At 35.6% G+C, this 17,384-nt stretch overlaps 1 protein-coding gene across 2 annotated transcripts; it reads right to left on the reverse strand.

Annotated features, from left to right (window-relative positions):
- Positions 1–476: 476 nt before the first annotated feature.
- On the reverse strand, positions 477–16,757 carry LOC104090178 (apoptosis inhibitor 5-like protein API5). Of its 2 annotated transcripts, none has more exons than XM_009595234.4 (16): positions 16,508–16,757; positions 16,089–16,250; positions 14,908–15,007; positions 14,758–14,823; positions 8,306–8,418; positions 7,976–8,047; positions 7,633–7,782; positions 6,853–6,918; positions 6,707–6,772; positions 2,986–3,096; positions 2,373–2,459; positions 2,180–2,286; positions 1,357–1,471; positions 1,195–1,260; positions 1,017–1,120; positions 477–928 (listed from the first exon to the last, which is right to left on the reverse strand). In XM_009595234.4, exons 1-16 carry the CDS (start codon positions 16,592–16,594, stop codon positions 736–738), a joined length of 1,665 nt encoding a protein of 554 aa, XP_009593529.1. In that variant the 5' UTR covers positions 16,595–16,757; the 3' UTR covers positions 477–735. The 2 variants fall into 2 exon arrangements, with proteins under 2 accessions (XP_009593529.1, XP_009593530.1); XM_009595235.4 differs by having other exon boundaries at positions 477–922; positions 16,508–16,735.
- Between the last annotated feature and the right edge of the window lie 627 nt (positions 16,758–17,384).

Consider the following 17,384-nt stretch of genomic DNA (forward strand, 5'->3'; position numbering starts at 1 on the left):
AAATATATTTGTAGCGTTTAAAATAAAGGCTTAATTGCAACGGTAGAAATTCTAATTCCACTGAACCCCGAATGAGTTTTTTTTCTTTTTTTTTCTTATTATCTGTAAGCCAAAAACCTAGGCACTCATTGCAAAGAATCAATGGCTTAGCGAAGAACACAACAAACATAAGAACACTCGGGCCACACACACCCGGGACACTTAGCTTTTGATCTATCAGATGTTTTTGTCGCTACAACCTAGGTGTCAAAACACCGGGTTGCCCTTTAGTGTGTTCGTTCTGATTTTGGGTCAAATGTTCAGGGCTTTGCTCCAATCTGAACACAAGAGAAAGAATCTTACCGTTGAAATTTTTTGCATAATCAGTTCATGAATCTGTCTTTTCAATTTCCTTCAGTGCCTCTTGATGAGCTGCCAAATCATACCAACAATGAAAATGCATTGATTCAACCAAACTAATGCGATAAAAACGAACATAGGAAATTCAATAATTTCATAGCAACTAAATACTACTGTATTATTATAGGTTCGTAGTACAAACTTAAGTTACATAAAGAAAATAAAGTACTATCAGTAAGAAATCTACAGAATCAGAACCTCTGTCAATAAACCTGCCTTCTCCTTAGATGCCTAAACAACTCATCGGGGTCTCTATAAGATATATCCAAATCCTACCGAGGGAAAAGATCACCTGATCGTTCTGAAAGTAATTAATGTTACAGTGGAGCATGCACGTTAGCGGTAAGACCCTCTTCTTCCACGACCACGCCAACTCCTACCTCCTCTTCCACTGCTTCTTCCAGCGTCATATATACCTGCAAATGCCTTGTTAACCAGCTGGTGCTGCATACCACCGGCTCCACGGCCCTTTTTTGTTGCATTATTGCTTGACACATTTGTAGTAGCAGCTGGTCGCTTCTGACTGAGACTAAAATATTATATAATTAGACATTACTATCTTCATCAATGAGAAATACTACCGATGACTAAAGTCAACAGAATATCTATCCACATACCCTGCAACAGCAGCAGTTGAAGGACCCGATGGCTTCGCGACTTCTTTCCATGATAAATTTACTTTTTGATCTCCAATAAAAGTTGGTGTTTTTGTATGCAATGGCTGTGATATATATGATAGTCACACATCTAGCATGCTGATTGTAGAGCAAAAAGTGCAAAATCAACAGGCGTTACCTGGGTCATTGCTAATATATTGTTACAAGCCCGAAGCGTAAAGGTAGCATTCTGCTTCTGCGTCTTCTGCAGATCACAGAAAACAGCTAAGTTCACACCAACAGAAGAAAAAAATTGGTTACAAGGGAGGATAGGGCGAGAGAGAGAGAAGGTTAAACCCACAATTGCATCCTTTTCATCTTCTGTTTTAGCAGCAGCCATTGCTTTGTTTTGATCTGACATTCCTTGGGTTAATTTCTTGATCATAGCCCTAGCCAAATCCTCAACCGTGCTCAACCTGTTTCATCAACATGAAGGACGTCAGCCTGAAAAGATTAAAAGCAAAGACCAGCAACAACTACAATATGACAGAACTCCAGCTTCTCCTTTAACTCCTCTCCTTGGGCTAGTAGGAGCATGCTCCATACTACCCACAGCCTCTTCCTAAGTTCTTGTTAACCCAATAAAGACACAGAAAAATCCAACCCCCAACCCATGTTCGGCCTTTATTCTTACCAATTACTCAGAGGGGGAAGAAAGGAAAGAGAGAAGCCCTCAGTTCTCTTAATTCTGGAAGTGGTGTAAACCCTCTTATTGCATGACTACTTGTGGTGCTCATAGGATATTCAGCTGTCGTCAGGTTAGTAAAGTAGACTTAAGATGCATGAAAATTACCTTACACACACAATTCACCATATTCAATATTTAAGGGAAAAAGAAAGGGGTGTCTGATATTTCTTGTGTTAAACAAAACGTAATGAGATGCTCTCTTGGGAATGACGCTACTCGGCTAGATGAATATACAGTTGTATGAACTAAAAATAGATGGTTTTCCACAAACCAGAATATTGATATTGAAGCCGGCATCCCATTTTTAGTTCAAAATGAATTTTCTTGATCAAAAACATAATCTAATCATTAATTGGCATCATGTCTTCGGAAATAGCAAGCATTGGTTATACAGTTTGATTGTAACATGAACGAACAGAAGAACAAGAAGAAGCACCTCTCAGTAAAGTCCTTATATTGCTCCGAGAAATCCTCCCCCAGTCTATCCGATGGTTGTCCAGTGACAATCTTGTAGCCACAGAGACTGTTTGTGGCGTTTGGAGCCTATAAAATTCCAAATCAAGAAGTATTAAGCAGGTTGGCTCCATGCATCAGGTATATTATCCATGGGTGAAAAGGAACTTTCTTACCTTGTGAGCTAAATGGTGAAAGGTATACAACAAACACTCAATACACGTGTAGTTAATTTCTTCAATCTTTCTTCGAACCATGTATTTCTGAGAGAACACCAGAACGTCATTTTCAGCAAGAGTTTCAAAGCATTTCAATAGGGGATCCTAGTGACTGGAAACACACAGCAAAACTAGTAAGAGCATACCTAAACTATGTTGTATGCACAGGAGTCAATTAGAAGAGAGAAGATCAATAATATGCTAAAACCAAATGCTGATAGGAAATGCAATGAACTAGACTGAATAACAGCAGTACAGCTAAAACCAAATGCTGATAGGAAATGCAATGAACTAGACTGAATAACAGCAGTACAGCTTATGATACTAAGCAACCACAAAAAAACAAACTACACTAATTTTTGTACTTCATGAATTATGCAATAAACATGGCAAGAGCAAGAATGTATTTGTGTGTTCTCCCTGTACTTTCACGTACTAAACCAGAAATAGAAGCATTGATGTTTAAGAGAAAAAGGATAAGCAGCAAGTGATGGGAACACATATAGAATCTCCATATCTACCCAACTCTAAAGTTCCAAATGCAATATTCATGAAACCTTCAAAGTTAAACCTTTAAGAGCTGAACTAATGATGGAAGCAGCTGTCGAGAATCCTGAGTTGTTGCATAAAGTGAGCATTCAGAAAGGTTCTTTAGCAAGTCCAATCTCCGTTCTTCTGGAAGCTGAAAAAAAAATTACTGCCCTTGAAAACTTGGAAACCCTAATCATAAAATATGGACCAGCGAAGAGTGGTAAAAAACAGAAAAAAAGAAGGAAAAAAAAAAAGAGAGAAACTCAAACTCGGAGAAGTGTAGTTAAAGTGTTGTTAAAGGCTCGCTAATAGCGTGCCTTAGCCCTGAAGCCGGGTTGTGCGCTCCTCCTCGCTCAGAGTGTAGGCAACTAGGCATCAAGGTGCTAAGGCATGTGCATTTTCACCAATGGGATGTCTTTAAGGGCACAACAGCATACATATAGCTTAGTTATAGTTTTTCCACCCTCTTCTCTAAAGTGTGTTCACCTTCAGTCATGATTTCTGTATTTAAGGGTACAACATATAGTAGTCTTAGAGTACGCGTGTTGCGCGTGTATTTCATATCAATAAATACAAGTTACAGAGATATTATGCACGAAAGTGTTTGAATTATCAACAAAAATTTAAAAATTCAAACTACTGGGAAAAAATCAGGAACATGAATCACATTTATCTAACTCAATAAAAAAAGATCTCTTCTCTACAAATGCCTTATTATTTGGACTTTCGTTAGGGATAGATTTAGGTTCTCATGCCATCTTTTCTAGGTTGATTCAATTATTATCATGATAAGAGATGATACTTGCTAATATATGTTGTTACTTCCTTTAACTCAATAGTAATTGGTAATATCAGTTAGCTACATATTCCTAGTTTGATATTTTTTTTGCATTACATCCAATATCTATCCGCTAGATGGATTTATCGACATTATAAGAAATTACTATGACAACACTTTAAAAAATATTTTATTAACATTTTCTTAAAAAAGAATAGCTTAAATAGCTAACATTTTCAACATTACCAACCTTAAATATTAAAATTTTAGCAATCTGAAAATAATCGTGAGCTCCTAAGTATGATTTATGTACAATTTGCTTTAAGTTTTCGTATCTTAGTATTTTAAAGTGGAAAACTTATAATATCACCCGGATTATTGTTGTTCCGAGTGAAATAACAATTCCTAAAATTATGAATTCTTGTGAAAATTAACTTACTCAACTTATATAATTTATCTTATTGTGATTACATTCCCACATATTAGGATTTCCTATATAGTTTAAATAAAAAAGATTTAATAGTCAAAATTTTAGTTGATAACGTCTTAAATATTAGAAAGTACTAACTAAACTACGATATTGTCCGATATGAATTTATTTTTAAATATTAAAAAGTGATCAATTTTGCGTTGAAGTTTCGTGATTTTATAATAGTCTAGAGTGATTGAAAAAGCCAAAATTAATAGAAAAGTGAAACATAATTTTCTTATATATTTAGTAGTTTTTAATTTTAGTCTCACATAACTTACCACATAATTAGAATAAATAAATGTAAGTTGTTATAAATACTAAATGAAGTAAAATTATTCTTAAAAAAATTACTCATTGATGTTACAAAATTATTTTGTTCATCATAATACAATTAGAGTGTCATTAGGATGTCACTTAATTGCCAAAATACTTCAAAGACCGTCTATAACTTTTGTACTAACATTCCAAATAATTGACTTTTTAAAAATTTAGTTAAGGTAAAATTTTAATCAAATTTAAAGTCCTAAATTTTAGGTATTTAGTTTAAATAAGGAAAGATTTAATAACCAATTTCAACGAATTTTCGAGTCTTAAATATTAGGAAATACTTAAATGGCTATTTTATCTAGTGTAAACTCTATTTTTAAAGGGTAAAAAAGGTGAACAACATTTCACTAAGGGCTTAGTGCTTTTAATATAGTATAGATATATATAAAGCCTTCTCTATTCTTTTGTCCAAAAAATTATTGTTGTGTTTATAGTTACTTTTTCTTGCATTACATTTCTATTTTCTATTTTTTCTTCATTGGCGCTTTTCTTGGCTAAAGCCCACACTTTACTTGCACTTTGCATTTAAAGCTCTAAAAGACCTAAGCACTTCTCGCTTTTGACTACTCTGAATCTCTGATTCTGTAATTGGGATTGTTATATTTAACATGTTACGAGCACCATTTCTTTGAGATATAATTGTGTGCTGACTCTATCGGATCAAGTCATAACCAGGGTTATTAAAAGCTATCACTTTGTCTGTTAAAGCAATGAAGCGATGCGAAGTTAAGGGTCACTGTTTCAGGGATGATGTATTGCGCTTCAGAAAAAATGCAAGCTTCAAATGATGCACAAAGTTATTCTAATGAGAAACAGTCGATTCTTCAAATCTCAACTTTGAGTTGGATTAACAACAGCATTATTGTAGTTGAGATTAGTTAATTTAATTGAAATTGACTACTATAGTACTAAATTCATTCATGTATTGTAATTCTATTTTCCGTAAACAGTGCGCTTCACTTAAAAGAAGTGTGCACTTCACCTCTCGCTTTTCGCTTTGAATTTCATGGACCTCGTTGCTTCTTTGCGATTTTGAAAGCACGGGTCATAAACTAAGCCTTCTGCTAGTATAGTATGGAATTCAAAATTTTCTCCAATAAATAATATCATAGATGGCGCTTCTAGCAGAAGCTAGTATGCACCAAAATCAAAGAATTAAATAGTTTGGAGTGCCAAAACTTAATTTAATCAAGATTCAAGTGTATTATCTTATTGAGATAAAAAAATCCAACAATAGTTGGACACTTGCTAAGAAATTGCATCAAATCATAAGATTCTGCCAAACCACAATAACAAATTATGCATGCAATGGCTACTTTCAATATATACTGATTCCGGCCTAGTTACTCTAGTCCAAAAAAATATTAATTCTTTTGTAGTCCTAATTCCGTTGTGTTTTTCTTTTCTTTTCTCCGACAATTGTGATTCTGGAACTTCCCAGCAGTAGTGGTACTTCATTAATTTCCTAGAATACTATACTTCATCACTGTAACCGGGTCAAGCTATTGCATTCGTCTAAGCTTAAAAGTAGCTTCATAGGGACACTTATGGATATTTCTATGCTTTTTGGGAAAGAAACAGATGTTTCCAACCTGTAGATACCAGCAACAAATCTCCTCAGTCAATTAGTCCAATCAATATAGGTTTTTTGTAAAAGTTGCTGTTTCAAATTGTATGATGCAGTTGGCCTAATCGAAAAATTGTATAATGAAGTTCTAAACATAAATAAGATGCCTCAGGAATCGACGACTGTACATGATTCCTGGAATTCCTTTTAGCCTAGTTCCCTTCTCTTCAAAAATCATAACTGCTCATAAATCCAAAAATAGACCACCTGGTACTCGTCTCTTCTATTTCGACACTTCAAAACAAGCCCTCCTTAGCAGCAAACAAAATAATTTGCTACTTTAATCTATAAGGTGTCCAAACTCCAACCTAGTAACTGTTGATAAGCGACCCTTCACCGTATACAGAAGAGTAATGGTTCTTACGCATTCTAACCATAATAACAAGAAACAAATGTTTCTACAGCATCAATGCATAAAATCAGGAAAAAACATAAAATAAAGCTTGCAGCAAAAACATTTGCATTAGTACTATAAAGTAATTGCACGTTACCTAACTGTAAGTGTGTAAAATGTACTCACTGCATGAAGAAACTAATATAGGAATCATAAGGGTTACCTTGTCAAAAACAGGCACGATTTGCTTGTTCAGATAGTTGAGAAACTTAATGGCCGATGCACCCCTCTAAAGACAAATGAATGTGAAGTCAATGACTACTGCAAGAGTACTATACATTGGACAACTTAAGGGAAAATAGTACACACCTTGAAGAAGGGAAGTGCCATTGAAAGGCATAATATGTACCTCTCGATATGATCAGCATCTGACACCTACCAGAAAGGTAAACAAGCACTTTAGATGCATATTCCAAAGGCAGCAGGTATCAATTTTTCTGAGTTTTGTTAAAAGGGAAGGTTGCAGCGAATGCAAAGGAAACTGTGGACATGAACTCCATCAGATACCTATGGCAGTAAGAGATCAAAAGCTAACCTTAGGCCTTCATAAAACCACTGAAATACTATCTGTAAATACTATGTAAAGTAGTACCAAGACTATACCCCTGTACTGGAGATCTTCAAAGAAATGGTACGTTACTGACCTTTCTGATCAAATAGTTTCCCAGAAAGCATTTTGGATTAGAATTAACAAAGACTCTTTGTTTAACCATACAAATCTCTTTTCCTTCTACCTTCTAAAAGGCCTGGAAACATATTCAGTTCAAAATTCAAGTAGATTCTCTCAGATCCTAGAAGCATTGACCTTTAATGACTGGGTGTACCCTCAAGATTCTGAAGAGGAAATGCACAAAAGCAAGCAGAACTCAGAATTGAGCACGAATTGAGTAAAATCCTGAGCCTTAACGGGGAACAGTAGTGCAGCTATAAAAAATTTATCAGTAAAAATGCAGTTATAAGATTGCATTAGTCAAAGCAGTGATCACCCAAGCATAGCCATGGTAATGAGAGTTGCTTAACACCAATAACATAACAACCATACAAAACTAGGGTTGCCTCCCAACAAAGGAAAGGAACTAAATCACTTACATTAAATTGAGCATCAAGATCAGCCTGACCTTCAATAATCTCAACAAGCTCCTGAATACGCTCTGCAGGAGCATCACGGCCAAATAAGCTCAAGCTTTTCAAAAAGTCCATGAACATTTTAAACTCAGCAGCCGTTACATCTTGCAAATTCTACAAAACATCATTTTTTTGGATTGGTTAACAAAAGCAAGGACAGTTAAAACCCACAGATACCGATAATAGAATCATCTGATATGGATTAGTATCTTTAGCCCTAAAATTTAAAAAGAAAATTGATATAAAAGAAACTGGGAATTTGAAAGAGAACTTCTTTGAGAAAATTCAACATGATACCAATCCATACCTGCTTTACCAAAGTAGTTACATGCTTCTGCACCTCCTCTGGCATTAGGAGCTCCATCTTAAGAGGGAACACCTGCAAAATAATGGGATTCATTATAGCAATGATCAGCCACAAACTTATGGAGTTCATCAATAGACACTTCTGAAAAGATATATGCAGTTAGTCCAAGTCAAATGAACTGGAAATCCATGATCATGTGGACAACAAAGACATTTTGCAGTCACCGTGTTAAATTCATCCCTTCTTAGTCAATTGACTGCCAGCATAAATCAAATGGGAAGAGTTCATTTTCCTTTTCCTTGAGAAAATACTTCAAGAGTAGAGAAACACCTTATCTCTAAGAAATAACAGAGTTTTTTCACGAATGGTTTCCCAAGTGCTAAGATCCTCAGCACTCCGATCCTCGATGCTTCCAATATGCTTAAACAGAGCAGTTAAAGAGGCTGCAATAGACAAGTGCAACCAAATCGTAAGCAGGATAACCAATGTGAATTGCATGACTTCAAACACCTGACCTAGAGAATAAATGCAAACATAATATCTATAAAGCATTCATCAATATAATGTGAGTACCAGAAAACCAATAATATAACCATTTTCCATAGCATGGTAGCTAGTATCAAGGCAGCACACTAACTATCATCCCTTGTGCAAGGAAAGATGTGAAAATAGCCGATGTCAAAAAGAAACCAGGAAAAAGGGTACTGTGCCCAAATTGCAGGTGTATTAAATTACCAAACAGTGTTCAGAATCACCCAGATGGAATTGCACTCACCTCATTCTTTGGTATGGTATATGACAGACTAAAATAGTGAAATCCTTTGCATGCAAAACAGTTCAAGAATATATTAATCTTAATATTAAGAACTCAACTAAGCTACTGAGAATGCATAACATCTTCCCACCCCCCCACACCACACACAAAGAAAGTCACTCAGGAGAAAAGGCAGCCACCCCATCAAGTCTTCCCTCATAGCACGAGCCACCTAGATTGCCAGTGCTAACACCGAAATAACAAAAAGGCCTTTATGATGCAAACCTCACTTCATCTCACGGTAATGTCATCCACCAGCACTACTACACTACCTGAGCAACTCAATAATTCCCTAAAATGGAAAAGACAACAATGACCGCGCCTGTTATATTAATCAAATCCTTGAACCCTCACAGATGCCAATGCCCCACAGTTTTTTCCCAAATCACAAAGAACTCCCTCGTGGTTTTCGTTTGGTGATTATTCACTACACAGGCACGTCTATTTATTATTCTGTTTATTTTTTATGTAGTCAGTAAACATAATTTGTTTCACCATCTTGAGTTAGAAGGAGCATGTTAAAGGTTAAGTGAACTAAACAAAATATACTTAATAAATATAATATCCAAGAGGAAATTCATTTACTCGTGAAAAAAGAAAAAATTTATTAGCCAAGAGAATAATTAAGAATTCTGTGTAGAATATCTTAATAATTATGCCATAATTACTTATCAAAATAATTATGCTATGACTAAGAATTCCAAGAGTTAGATTTTTCTTATTCATACGGCACAAAATTCCTATTTAAGAGTCCATTTCTACATTGTTAATCAACCCAAATATAACAACAGTTCTCCTCTTCTTCTTTTTCACAAAAATGATATCATAAAAATCTCCATGACATGATTTTATGTGAATCCACTAGAGCGGTCATATGGGCCGTGCCGGGCTAGCCCAGCCCACGTGGGCTTTAGCAATTGGCGGGCTGGATTGGGATAGCCCACCATTTTGATGGGCCTTATAATGGTCAGCACATCCCAGCCATATGTGGGTCGTGGGCCCCCATGGCCCGGCCATCATTTTTTAAAATATAATTTTATATTTTTTCTTCAAGTACTGACCTAAAAAAGATAATTATTTAAAAGTTAAAAAACATCTTATTGGAAAAATTTCACAAAATTTAATAATTTTTTATATAGTTCCAATATATCACAATAAACACTAAAAAAAGTAAAAGACGAGACTATATTTCATTCACTAAAAGTCAAAAGTCAAAACAAACTATTCAAGAGAACATCCATAACGCTTATGAGATATCCAACACATCATCTTTATCAAACACATTTGAATCCACTTGTGACAAGGTTGTCTTAACATCTCACTTTCATCTACATTTACAATTCATATGCAATATTAATTAGTTAATTATTAAGAATAATTAAATTTTAAAAACTAATAATATTCAAATTCACATAAAAAAGTATTTCAAGTTTGAGTTTGGAAAAAGCTGTGCAGCCAATTTCGAGTAGTAATAAGTGTTTGGACATTTTCATAATAAATGCAACTTATGTACTTTGTAAGAACACGCCACCAATGCTAAATGTTGATTCCGATGCTACAATGGTAATAGGAATACAAAGTACATCACGCGCCATCATTGTATTTTCTAGAATGGTCCTTCCAATACATGACAACATCCATCTCTTGAAACTTCTCAAGATCAAATCTTGGTTCCTCTAAGTAAAGATCCAATTCTGACTTTCCATCTCTAGAGGCAGTATACTTATTATTTTTTACATATTTTAAATAAATATTTTATTAGGCCCACATGCCGGGCCGGGCCAGCCTCTTTGACGCCTCACGTGTCACGGACTTAATCGGGTCGGGCTTAAATGCCTCGTTTTTAAATGGGCTCCAAAAATTCTAGCTCAATCCTGCTAAATCACGCATTGGGTCGGGCTGGACCGACGGGTCAAACCCATATTGACGGCTCTAGAATCCACAAACACAAAATAGTACAACCATTTCAGAACATCGAAAGTAGCTTTTATATTTTGTGTGTATGACTTATGAAATATGTTTTATAAAGGCCCGAATATAGTAAAATGGTCAAAGAGAAATTCATACTGTTGACGCCAACTATGTAATCTTGTTTAGGATTGATGCGTAGAGGTGATTGATTGATTGATTTCATAAGTCAAGATAGTAATAAATACGATTATAAATATTTTAGGTTTCATATTAGTGAAACAAGCAACAGTTAGTGACATTCCTGAGATTATTAGACTTGTCTACGCATTCAGCACTTCCTATTTTTTTCAAAGACCAGTTTCAGTCACACAGTTCAGGCATCTTCTATCCTCTAGGGATATCTTGTGTCAATTTGAAGAAAACCCTATGACCAAGGAGTTTCCCATTCAGACAACCATGCTGGGCCTGATCAATGTTTAAAAAAGCGCTCGCTTCATCGCTTTAAGCGAGAAGCGAGGCGAAGCGTGAAAGGCAGCTCTTCAGCTTGCTGAAGCGACTCAGATCAGTAAAAGCGATCGCTTCTCTGTAAAAAGCGAGAAGCGGGGAAAGCGAAGCGAAGAGAAGAAGCGTCCGCTTCTCTATATTAAAATACTCAACCCTATTTTATTAAAAACAAGTTTTTTGGATTAAACACTGATCTTCAACAACAGCGACTAGTATTCTTCAACTTCCAACAGCAGCGACTTCTTCGTCTACTTCTGATTTCTGAAAGAATCTCAAATCATCAACTAGGGTTGTTCTTCTTCTTCTTCAACTTCAAGTTCAAGACTTCAAGACTTCAACAGGTATGTTCTGAACTTCTGATTTCCATTCTTCTTCTTCTTCTTCTTATTCTTATTCTTTTTCTTTCTAAACGTCCAAAAAGCAGCGAAATTCTGGCGAAATTTTTCCAGAATTTTACTGCCCAATTTTTTCAGTTATTAACAGAGAATTCCTATGATTTTTTATATCCTTTATAGTTTATTCTTAGTTCTTATTGCCTTTCTTATGTGTTATGTAGTTGTTCTTTTAATGGCGCCAAAAGAAGATAGGAAAGATCCGGCTTGGGCTTACTCTGAAAGAGTTTGCGAGACCAACAAGATGGCAATTAGATGTCTTTTTTGTGACAAAATTTCAAATGGAGGAATCTATCGTCAAAAAGCGCATCTAATCGGCGATGATCCAAATGTCGCATCTTGTCCTAAAGTTCCGTCGCATGTGAAGGAAGATTTGAAAGCATTCCTTCATAAAAAGAGAGTTAAAGACTCAACTGATTCATGAACAAGAACTGTATAATCTTGATGACGATGATGAAACAGAAGAAGGTGACAATGCTTCGTCGCTTCCACCAAAATCACAAAAGCGGGGAAGGATGCAATCAATGTCTTCTAGTTGTGGATCTACTGGCAAGACCAAAGGTCCTATGGATTGTTACTTCTCGCAAAAATCTGGAGATAAGGAAAGAAAAAGTGGTAATCCTCAAATTGATGCCAAAACGATTTTGAGGGATCGTGCAATTACAATGTTTGCGCGGTGGATGTATGATGCAGGTCTTCCTTTTAATTGTGTTAATTATACTGACACTTTTTCTGCTTTTATTGAGGCCGTAGGCCAATATGGTCCAGGAATGAAGCCTCCAACATATCATGAAGTTAGAGGGCCATATCTAAAAAAAGAGGTGGCAGAGGTGAACAAAATCGTGGAGGAGCACAAAGTAGAATGGAACAAGTTTGGTTGTTCCATTATGATGGATAAGTGGACGGCGAGAAATGGAAAAATGATCATCAATATCTTGGTGAATTCTCCTAAGGGAAGCCTGTTTCTTGAGTCCGTTGATGCAAGCGACTCTTCGACTGATTCAACCAAAATGTACTCCTTGTTCAAGAGTACAATAGACTCTATTGGAGCAGAAAATGTTGTTCAAGTTGTCACGGACAACGCCAGTGAAAATGTTAAAGCTGGCGATTTGATGTCTGCTGGGTACCCGCATATTTATTGGACTCCGTGTGCAGCACATTCCATTAATTTGATCTTCGGTGACATTTTCAAGGAAAGACCCTTTAGTTCAATCTTTAATCAGGCAATTAGAGTGCATTCCTATATTGTTCAAAGGCCTTTGTTATTGAATATGATGAAGAGAATCACTAAACAAAGAAGCTTGGTGAAACCCGCAAAGACAAGATTTGCTACTGCTTTCTTGACTTTGCATAGGATGTATGAGCAAAAAAGCAATTTGAAGAAGTTGTTTGTTTCAGATGAGTACACTAACAGTGCCTATGGAAGGGAAGCTCGAGGGAGAGAATCTGCAGATATTATACTTTCTCCTTCATTCTGGAACAATGTGGTTCATGCATTGAAGATTGGTGGTCCTTTAGTTAAAGTGCTTCGTTTGGTGGATGGGGAGCAAAGGCCACCAATGGGCTACCTGTACGAAGCAATGGATAGGGCAAAGGAGGCTATTCAAGTCTCGTTTAATGATCAAAGAAAATACAAAAAAGTCTTTGAGATCATAGATAAAAGGTGGGATAGTAAGCTTCATAGCCCTTTGCATGCAGCTGGACTTGTTTTGAACCCGGAACTGTTTTATGACAATGAAGAAAGGATTCTAGGAGATGAACCTTTGTGGAATGGATACTATGAATGTATTGAGAAGTTGATACCTGAAGAATCCGTGCAAGATAAAATAACAGAGCAATTTAGTATTTATAGGAACGCTGAGCAACTTTTTGGAAAAAACATGGCGATTAGACAAAGAAAGACGAAGTCATCAGGTGAGCGAGTGCTTATATGTTGTTTTATAGTTAATAAGTTATTTCTTTATCAATATTATGTTTTGAAAATTTGTTCTACTTCTATAGTTGAATGGTGGAAGCAATATGGCCATTCCACTCCGGATTTACAAAAGTTTTCCATTAAGGTTCTAAGTCTAAAATGTAGCTCATCCGGGTGTGAAAGGAATTGGAGCGTGTTTGAACAAGTAAGAACTAAGAAGAAAGATTTAGTATATTGAGATAATTAAATTATATCTCAATTGTCCTAAACTGACTAATTACTTATTATTTGCAGATTCATACCAAAAAAAGGAACAAACTAACCTTGAAGCGTCTCAATGATCTAGTATTCATTAAGTACAATAGAACATTGAGGCGTCGTTACAACGCTCGCAATGTAATTGATCCAATTAGTTTGGACAACATCGATGATGCTAATGAATGGCTAACTGGAGTCCCGGAAGATCATGCAGATGAAGAAGTATTTGAGGAAACTTCTGATTTCACTTGGGGTGATGTTGCGGAGGCGCGTGGAATTGGGGAGAGGATTTATGGTTTGAGGGGGGTACCTCAACTTCAAGTTCACAGAGGAAGGGAAAAGAGGCAGCTACTATGTCCCTAGTTGATGAAGAAGAAGAGGTTGAAGAAGATGACGAGCAATATAATAATGATAGTGGAATACAAGAATTTGACAATCTTGTAGAAGAATAGGATGCTCATTTTGTGCTTTAATTGATGCTACTATTTAGTTTTTACATTGAAGTATTGAACATTTGCTTACAATTACATGTGTTGTCTATGCAATTTTATTTTATTTTAAATTTCGCTTCACTTCAAAAAAGCGAGCGCTTCGCTTCTCGCTTCTCGCTTTAAGCGAAATGGGGTTTGTCGTTTTTTCTCGCTTCACGCTCTTCACAACACTGGGCCTGATCTGATAAGATTAGATGTTATTGTAGCTTCTCTTATTTTTCCCAGTGTAAGTAAGATTAGAAGTAATTGTAGGTTTAGTAGACATTGCAATGACTACTAATGTTAATTCGTTAACAACGACATCAACATTGAGAATTCCAGTTAATACAAAAGTAAGGACAGTTGTGATGAATAATCACACAAGAAACCTTTATAATGTTACTAATAAGTAATAACAGATGTAAGTGGAAGATAAATTATTGACCATGAAACTCTTGGACTTCTATAGTTTCGGGGAGAGGTGATTTAATGGCTAAACTTCAGGAGCAGAAACTCACTCTTCACATCCTGACGTAACAAGGTCATAAGAGCCTTGTGTACAGCATCACGCTCTACATTTTCACCTGACATAATTGGTATAAACTGTATCAATATGAACAAATGATACGAACCAACCAAGTCCACAAGGCATTGAGCACAAAATTTACCTGCCACGAGGAGCGGGCCAAGAATGTCAACAATTTTAGACAAATGCTCAGGTGTATCTTTGCAGAAAAGCGGAAGTCCACGGATCGCTTGTACACGGACCTGGTAGTCAATAAAGAAAATGCAAAATTTATTAGACAATATAAGGTAAAAGTCAAACCTAGTTCTAAAATATTCCAACTTCTTCACTAATAAGCCACCAATAACAACTAGTTTTTGACAATTTCTATTATATAACAATGAGGACACAACCACATTAATGCCATCACACCATCACAGTTATTTTTCTGGGTGAGCCACAGAACAAAGCTGGCTAAATACATACGCTAGGTATGTCTCTTTATATGTCTGATGGCTACTCAGATGATTTGGAGTTGATTTATAACAGAGTAAATAGTATCTTCTAGTTAGAAAATCAAAGAGTTCCATGTAATAACTTATACTAACTTCTAGTTATAAATGCTTTGGAAATTACCTTGGGTTACTGAGATGGGTGTTCATATTATAGATAGGGGCGAGTATCTCTGGAAACCATACATATTGGGTATGTATCATCTTTTATCCACTTACACAATGTGTAGCGGAGTAAACCATGTTGGTCACATGGTGGTAAATGTCAGTGTCTTAATGGTACTCCCAATATAATAAAATGGATTTACAATTATGGTTATGTCCTAAGGAGCCTAAACTGGTTTTGAAGTGTTTTATGAAACTTGGAAAGATGATGAATGTTGAATTATGATTTCAAATTATGTTTTACTATCACTTATTATAGTTATTGTTCTTGGGCAAGCCACCTAACAAAGTTGGCTAAATATGTACGCCACGTATGTCCCTTAGCACATCTGATGACTACTCGCATGATTTGGTGTTGATTTTGGAACAAAGTAAATAATATCTTCTAGTTAAGAAATTAAAGAGTTCCATCTAATAACTTCTGCTTGAGATATGAATAATCGTTTTTAAATTAGTCCAACACCCACAAAGGGTTTTATACATTTAAAGGGTCTGGGCACCTCAAGGCTATGTCATAGGAGTTTAAATTCTATATAACTTAAACAATAAGGTCACTTTAAAATGTAATCGCATGTAACTCCATTTAATAGCATTGATTAGTAACCTAAAGTAAATAGTAAGCAACATTCTATAACAGGTTAATGGTAAGTATGGGTTGAATACTAACCCCAAGCTCTTCGTCTTCGCATAAATACCATTGCTGCTCAATAGCTTGCTCCGCTAATTGAGGAAAAAACTTGAAGAACTTCGGAATAAGCTGCGCAGCTAACTGCTTGGCCTTTCCACTGCCATTTGCTGCCGCAATAATGCCCTCATATTCCTGCCTATGCTGTTTTCAATCGAAGCAAACAATTCACAAAAACTAAATAATCAAATAAAGTGTAATGGAAGCTTCCAGAAACCCTAACAGAAAAAAAAACAAATGTAAAAAATAAACACTGAAGTTGAGAAACTACTGGCTTGAGACAGACATGAGCAAGCAATTCACAAAACTAAATAATCAAAATATGTGTAATGGAAGCTTCCAGAAACCCTAGCAGAAACAACAAAAAGCGAAAATTAAACTGAAGATAAGATATTACTGACTTGAGACTTGTCTTTGGCCTCGTTGAGCCGTTCGCCGAACTCGTACAGTTTCTCGATGTCGTTGGAATCATCAGTAGCTTCCGCCATTGGAGGTTAAACACAATATGAGATAATATTATAAGAGAAATGTTGCGGAGCGAATGAGAGAGAGAGCGCTAGGGTTTAGGAAAAGGGAACGGAGGTTAAGAGATGAAGAGAGGGAAGAGGGGGGTTTTTGAAGAGGTGGGAGATGGGTAATACTGTGAGTTATGAGAAAGTATCTTTCACTTCATTGTTAGTTAAATTTTATTGAATCCTATGGAGTCCAAAAGTATTGCTTTATGGTAGGATCTATTTGGTATAGTTGGTTGTCATCTTATTTTTTTAATTTCGTCTTACCCTTCTTTAATATTAAATAGTCTTATTTTATATTTACCCTACTTCTTTATATAATAATTCTACTTCGTATATTACAAATTTAATTTTTATATTGTTAACATTATGAAACGATGACAAACACTACAATTTATCCAAACATTATATATCAAAATAATACAATATAATACAATTAGACACCTTTTCACCTTCTTAATTTGAAGTAAGCTCGGAACTGACATAAACAAAGACCTTAATTAATCAATAAGGTGATCATTAATATTAGACCTCTAATCAATAAGTTTTCCTTCACGCTGACCTTTATAATCCAGACGTTGTCTCGTGTCTAAATAGTTTCTTAGTTTTTCCTATAAAATACACATAAATTAGCGCAGGAAATGTTAGAGAAAATGACAAAGAATAGACATGAAACTATATTACTTTAAGTAGATGAGAATATAAAATACAACTTGAACTGAAGATCTTTTACTTCGGATGTATTGGACCTGTAATCAATAAGTTT

Source organism: Nicotiana tomentosiformis, chromosome 8, assembly GCF_000390325.3.
Source record: "Nicotiana tomentosiformis chromosome 8, ASM39032v3, whole genome shotgun sequence".
Classification (NCBI taxonomy): Eukaryota; Viridiplantae; Streptophyta; class Magnoliopsida; order Solanales; family Solanaceae; genus Nicotiana; species Nicotiana tomentosiformis.

What these genes read in the sequence shown, in the direction of transcription:
- LOC104090178 (XM_009595234.4), bottom strand. Translation starts at nt 16,594, where the DNA reads ATGGCGGAAGCTACTGATGATTCCAACGACATCGAGAAACTGTACGAG. An exon ending in GCGAAGACGAAGAGCTTGGG is followed by an intron (nt 15,008 to 16,088) that starts GTTAGTATTCAA and finishes ATTGACTACCAG; the next exon opens with GTCCGTGTACAAGCGATCCG. An exon ending in TAACTACTTTGGTAAAGCAG is followed by an intron (nt 7,783 to 7,975) that starts GTATGGATTGGT and finishes GATGTTTTGTAG; the next exon opens with AATTTGCAAGATGTAACGGC.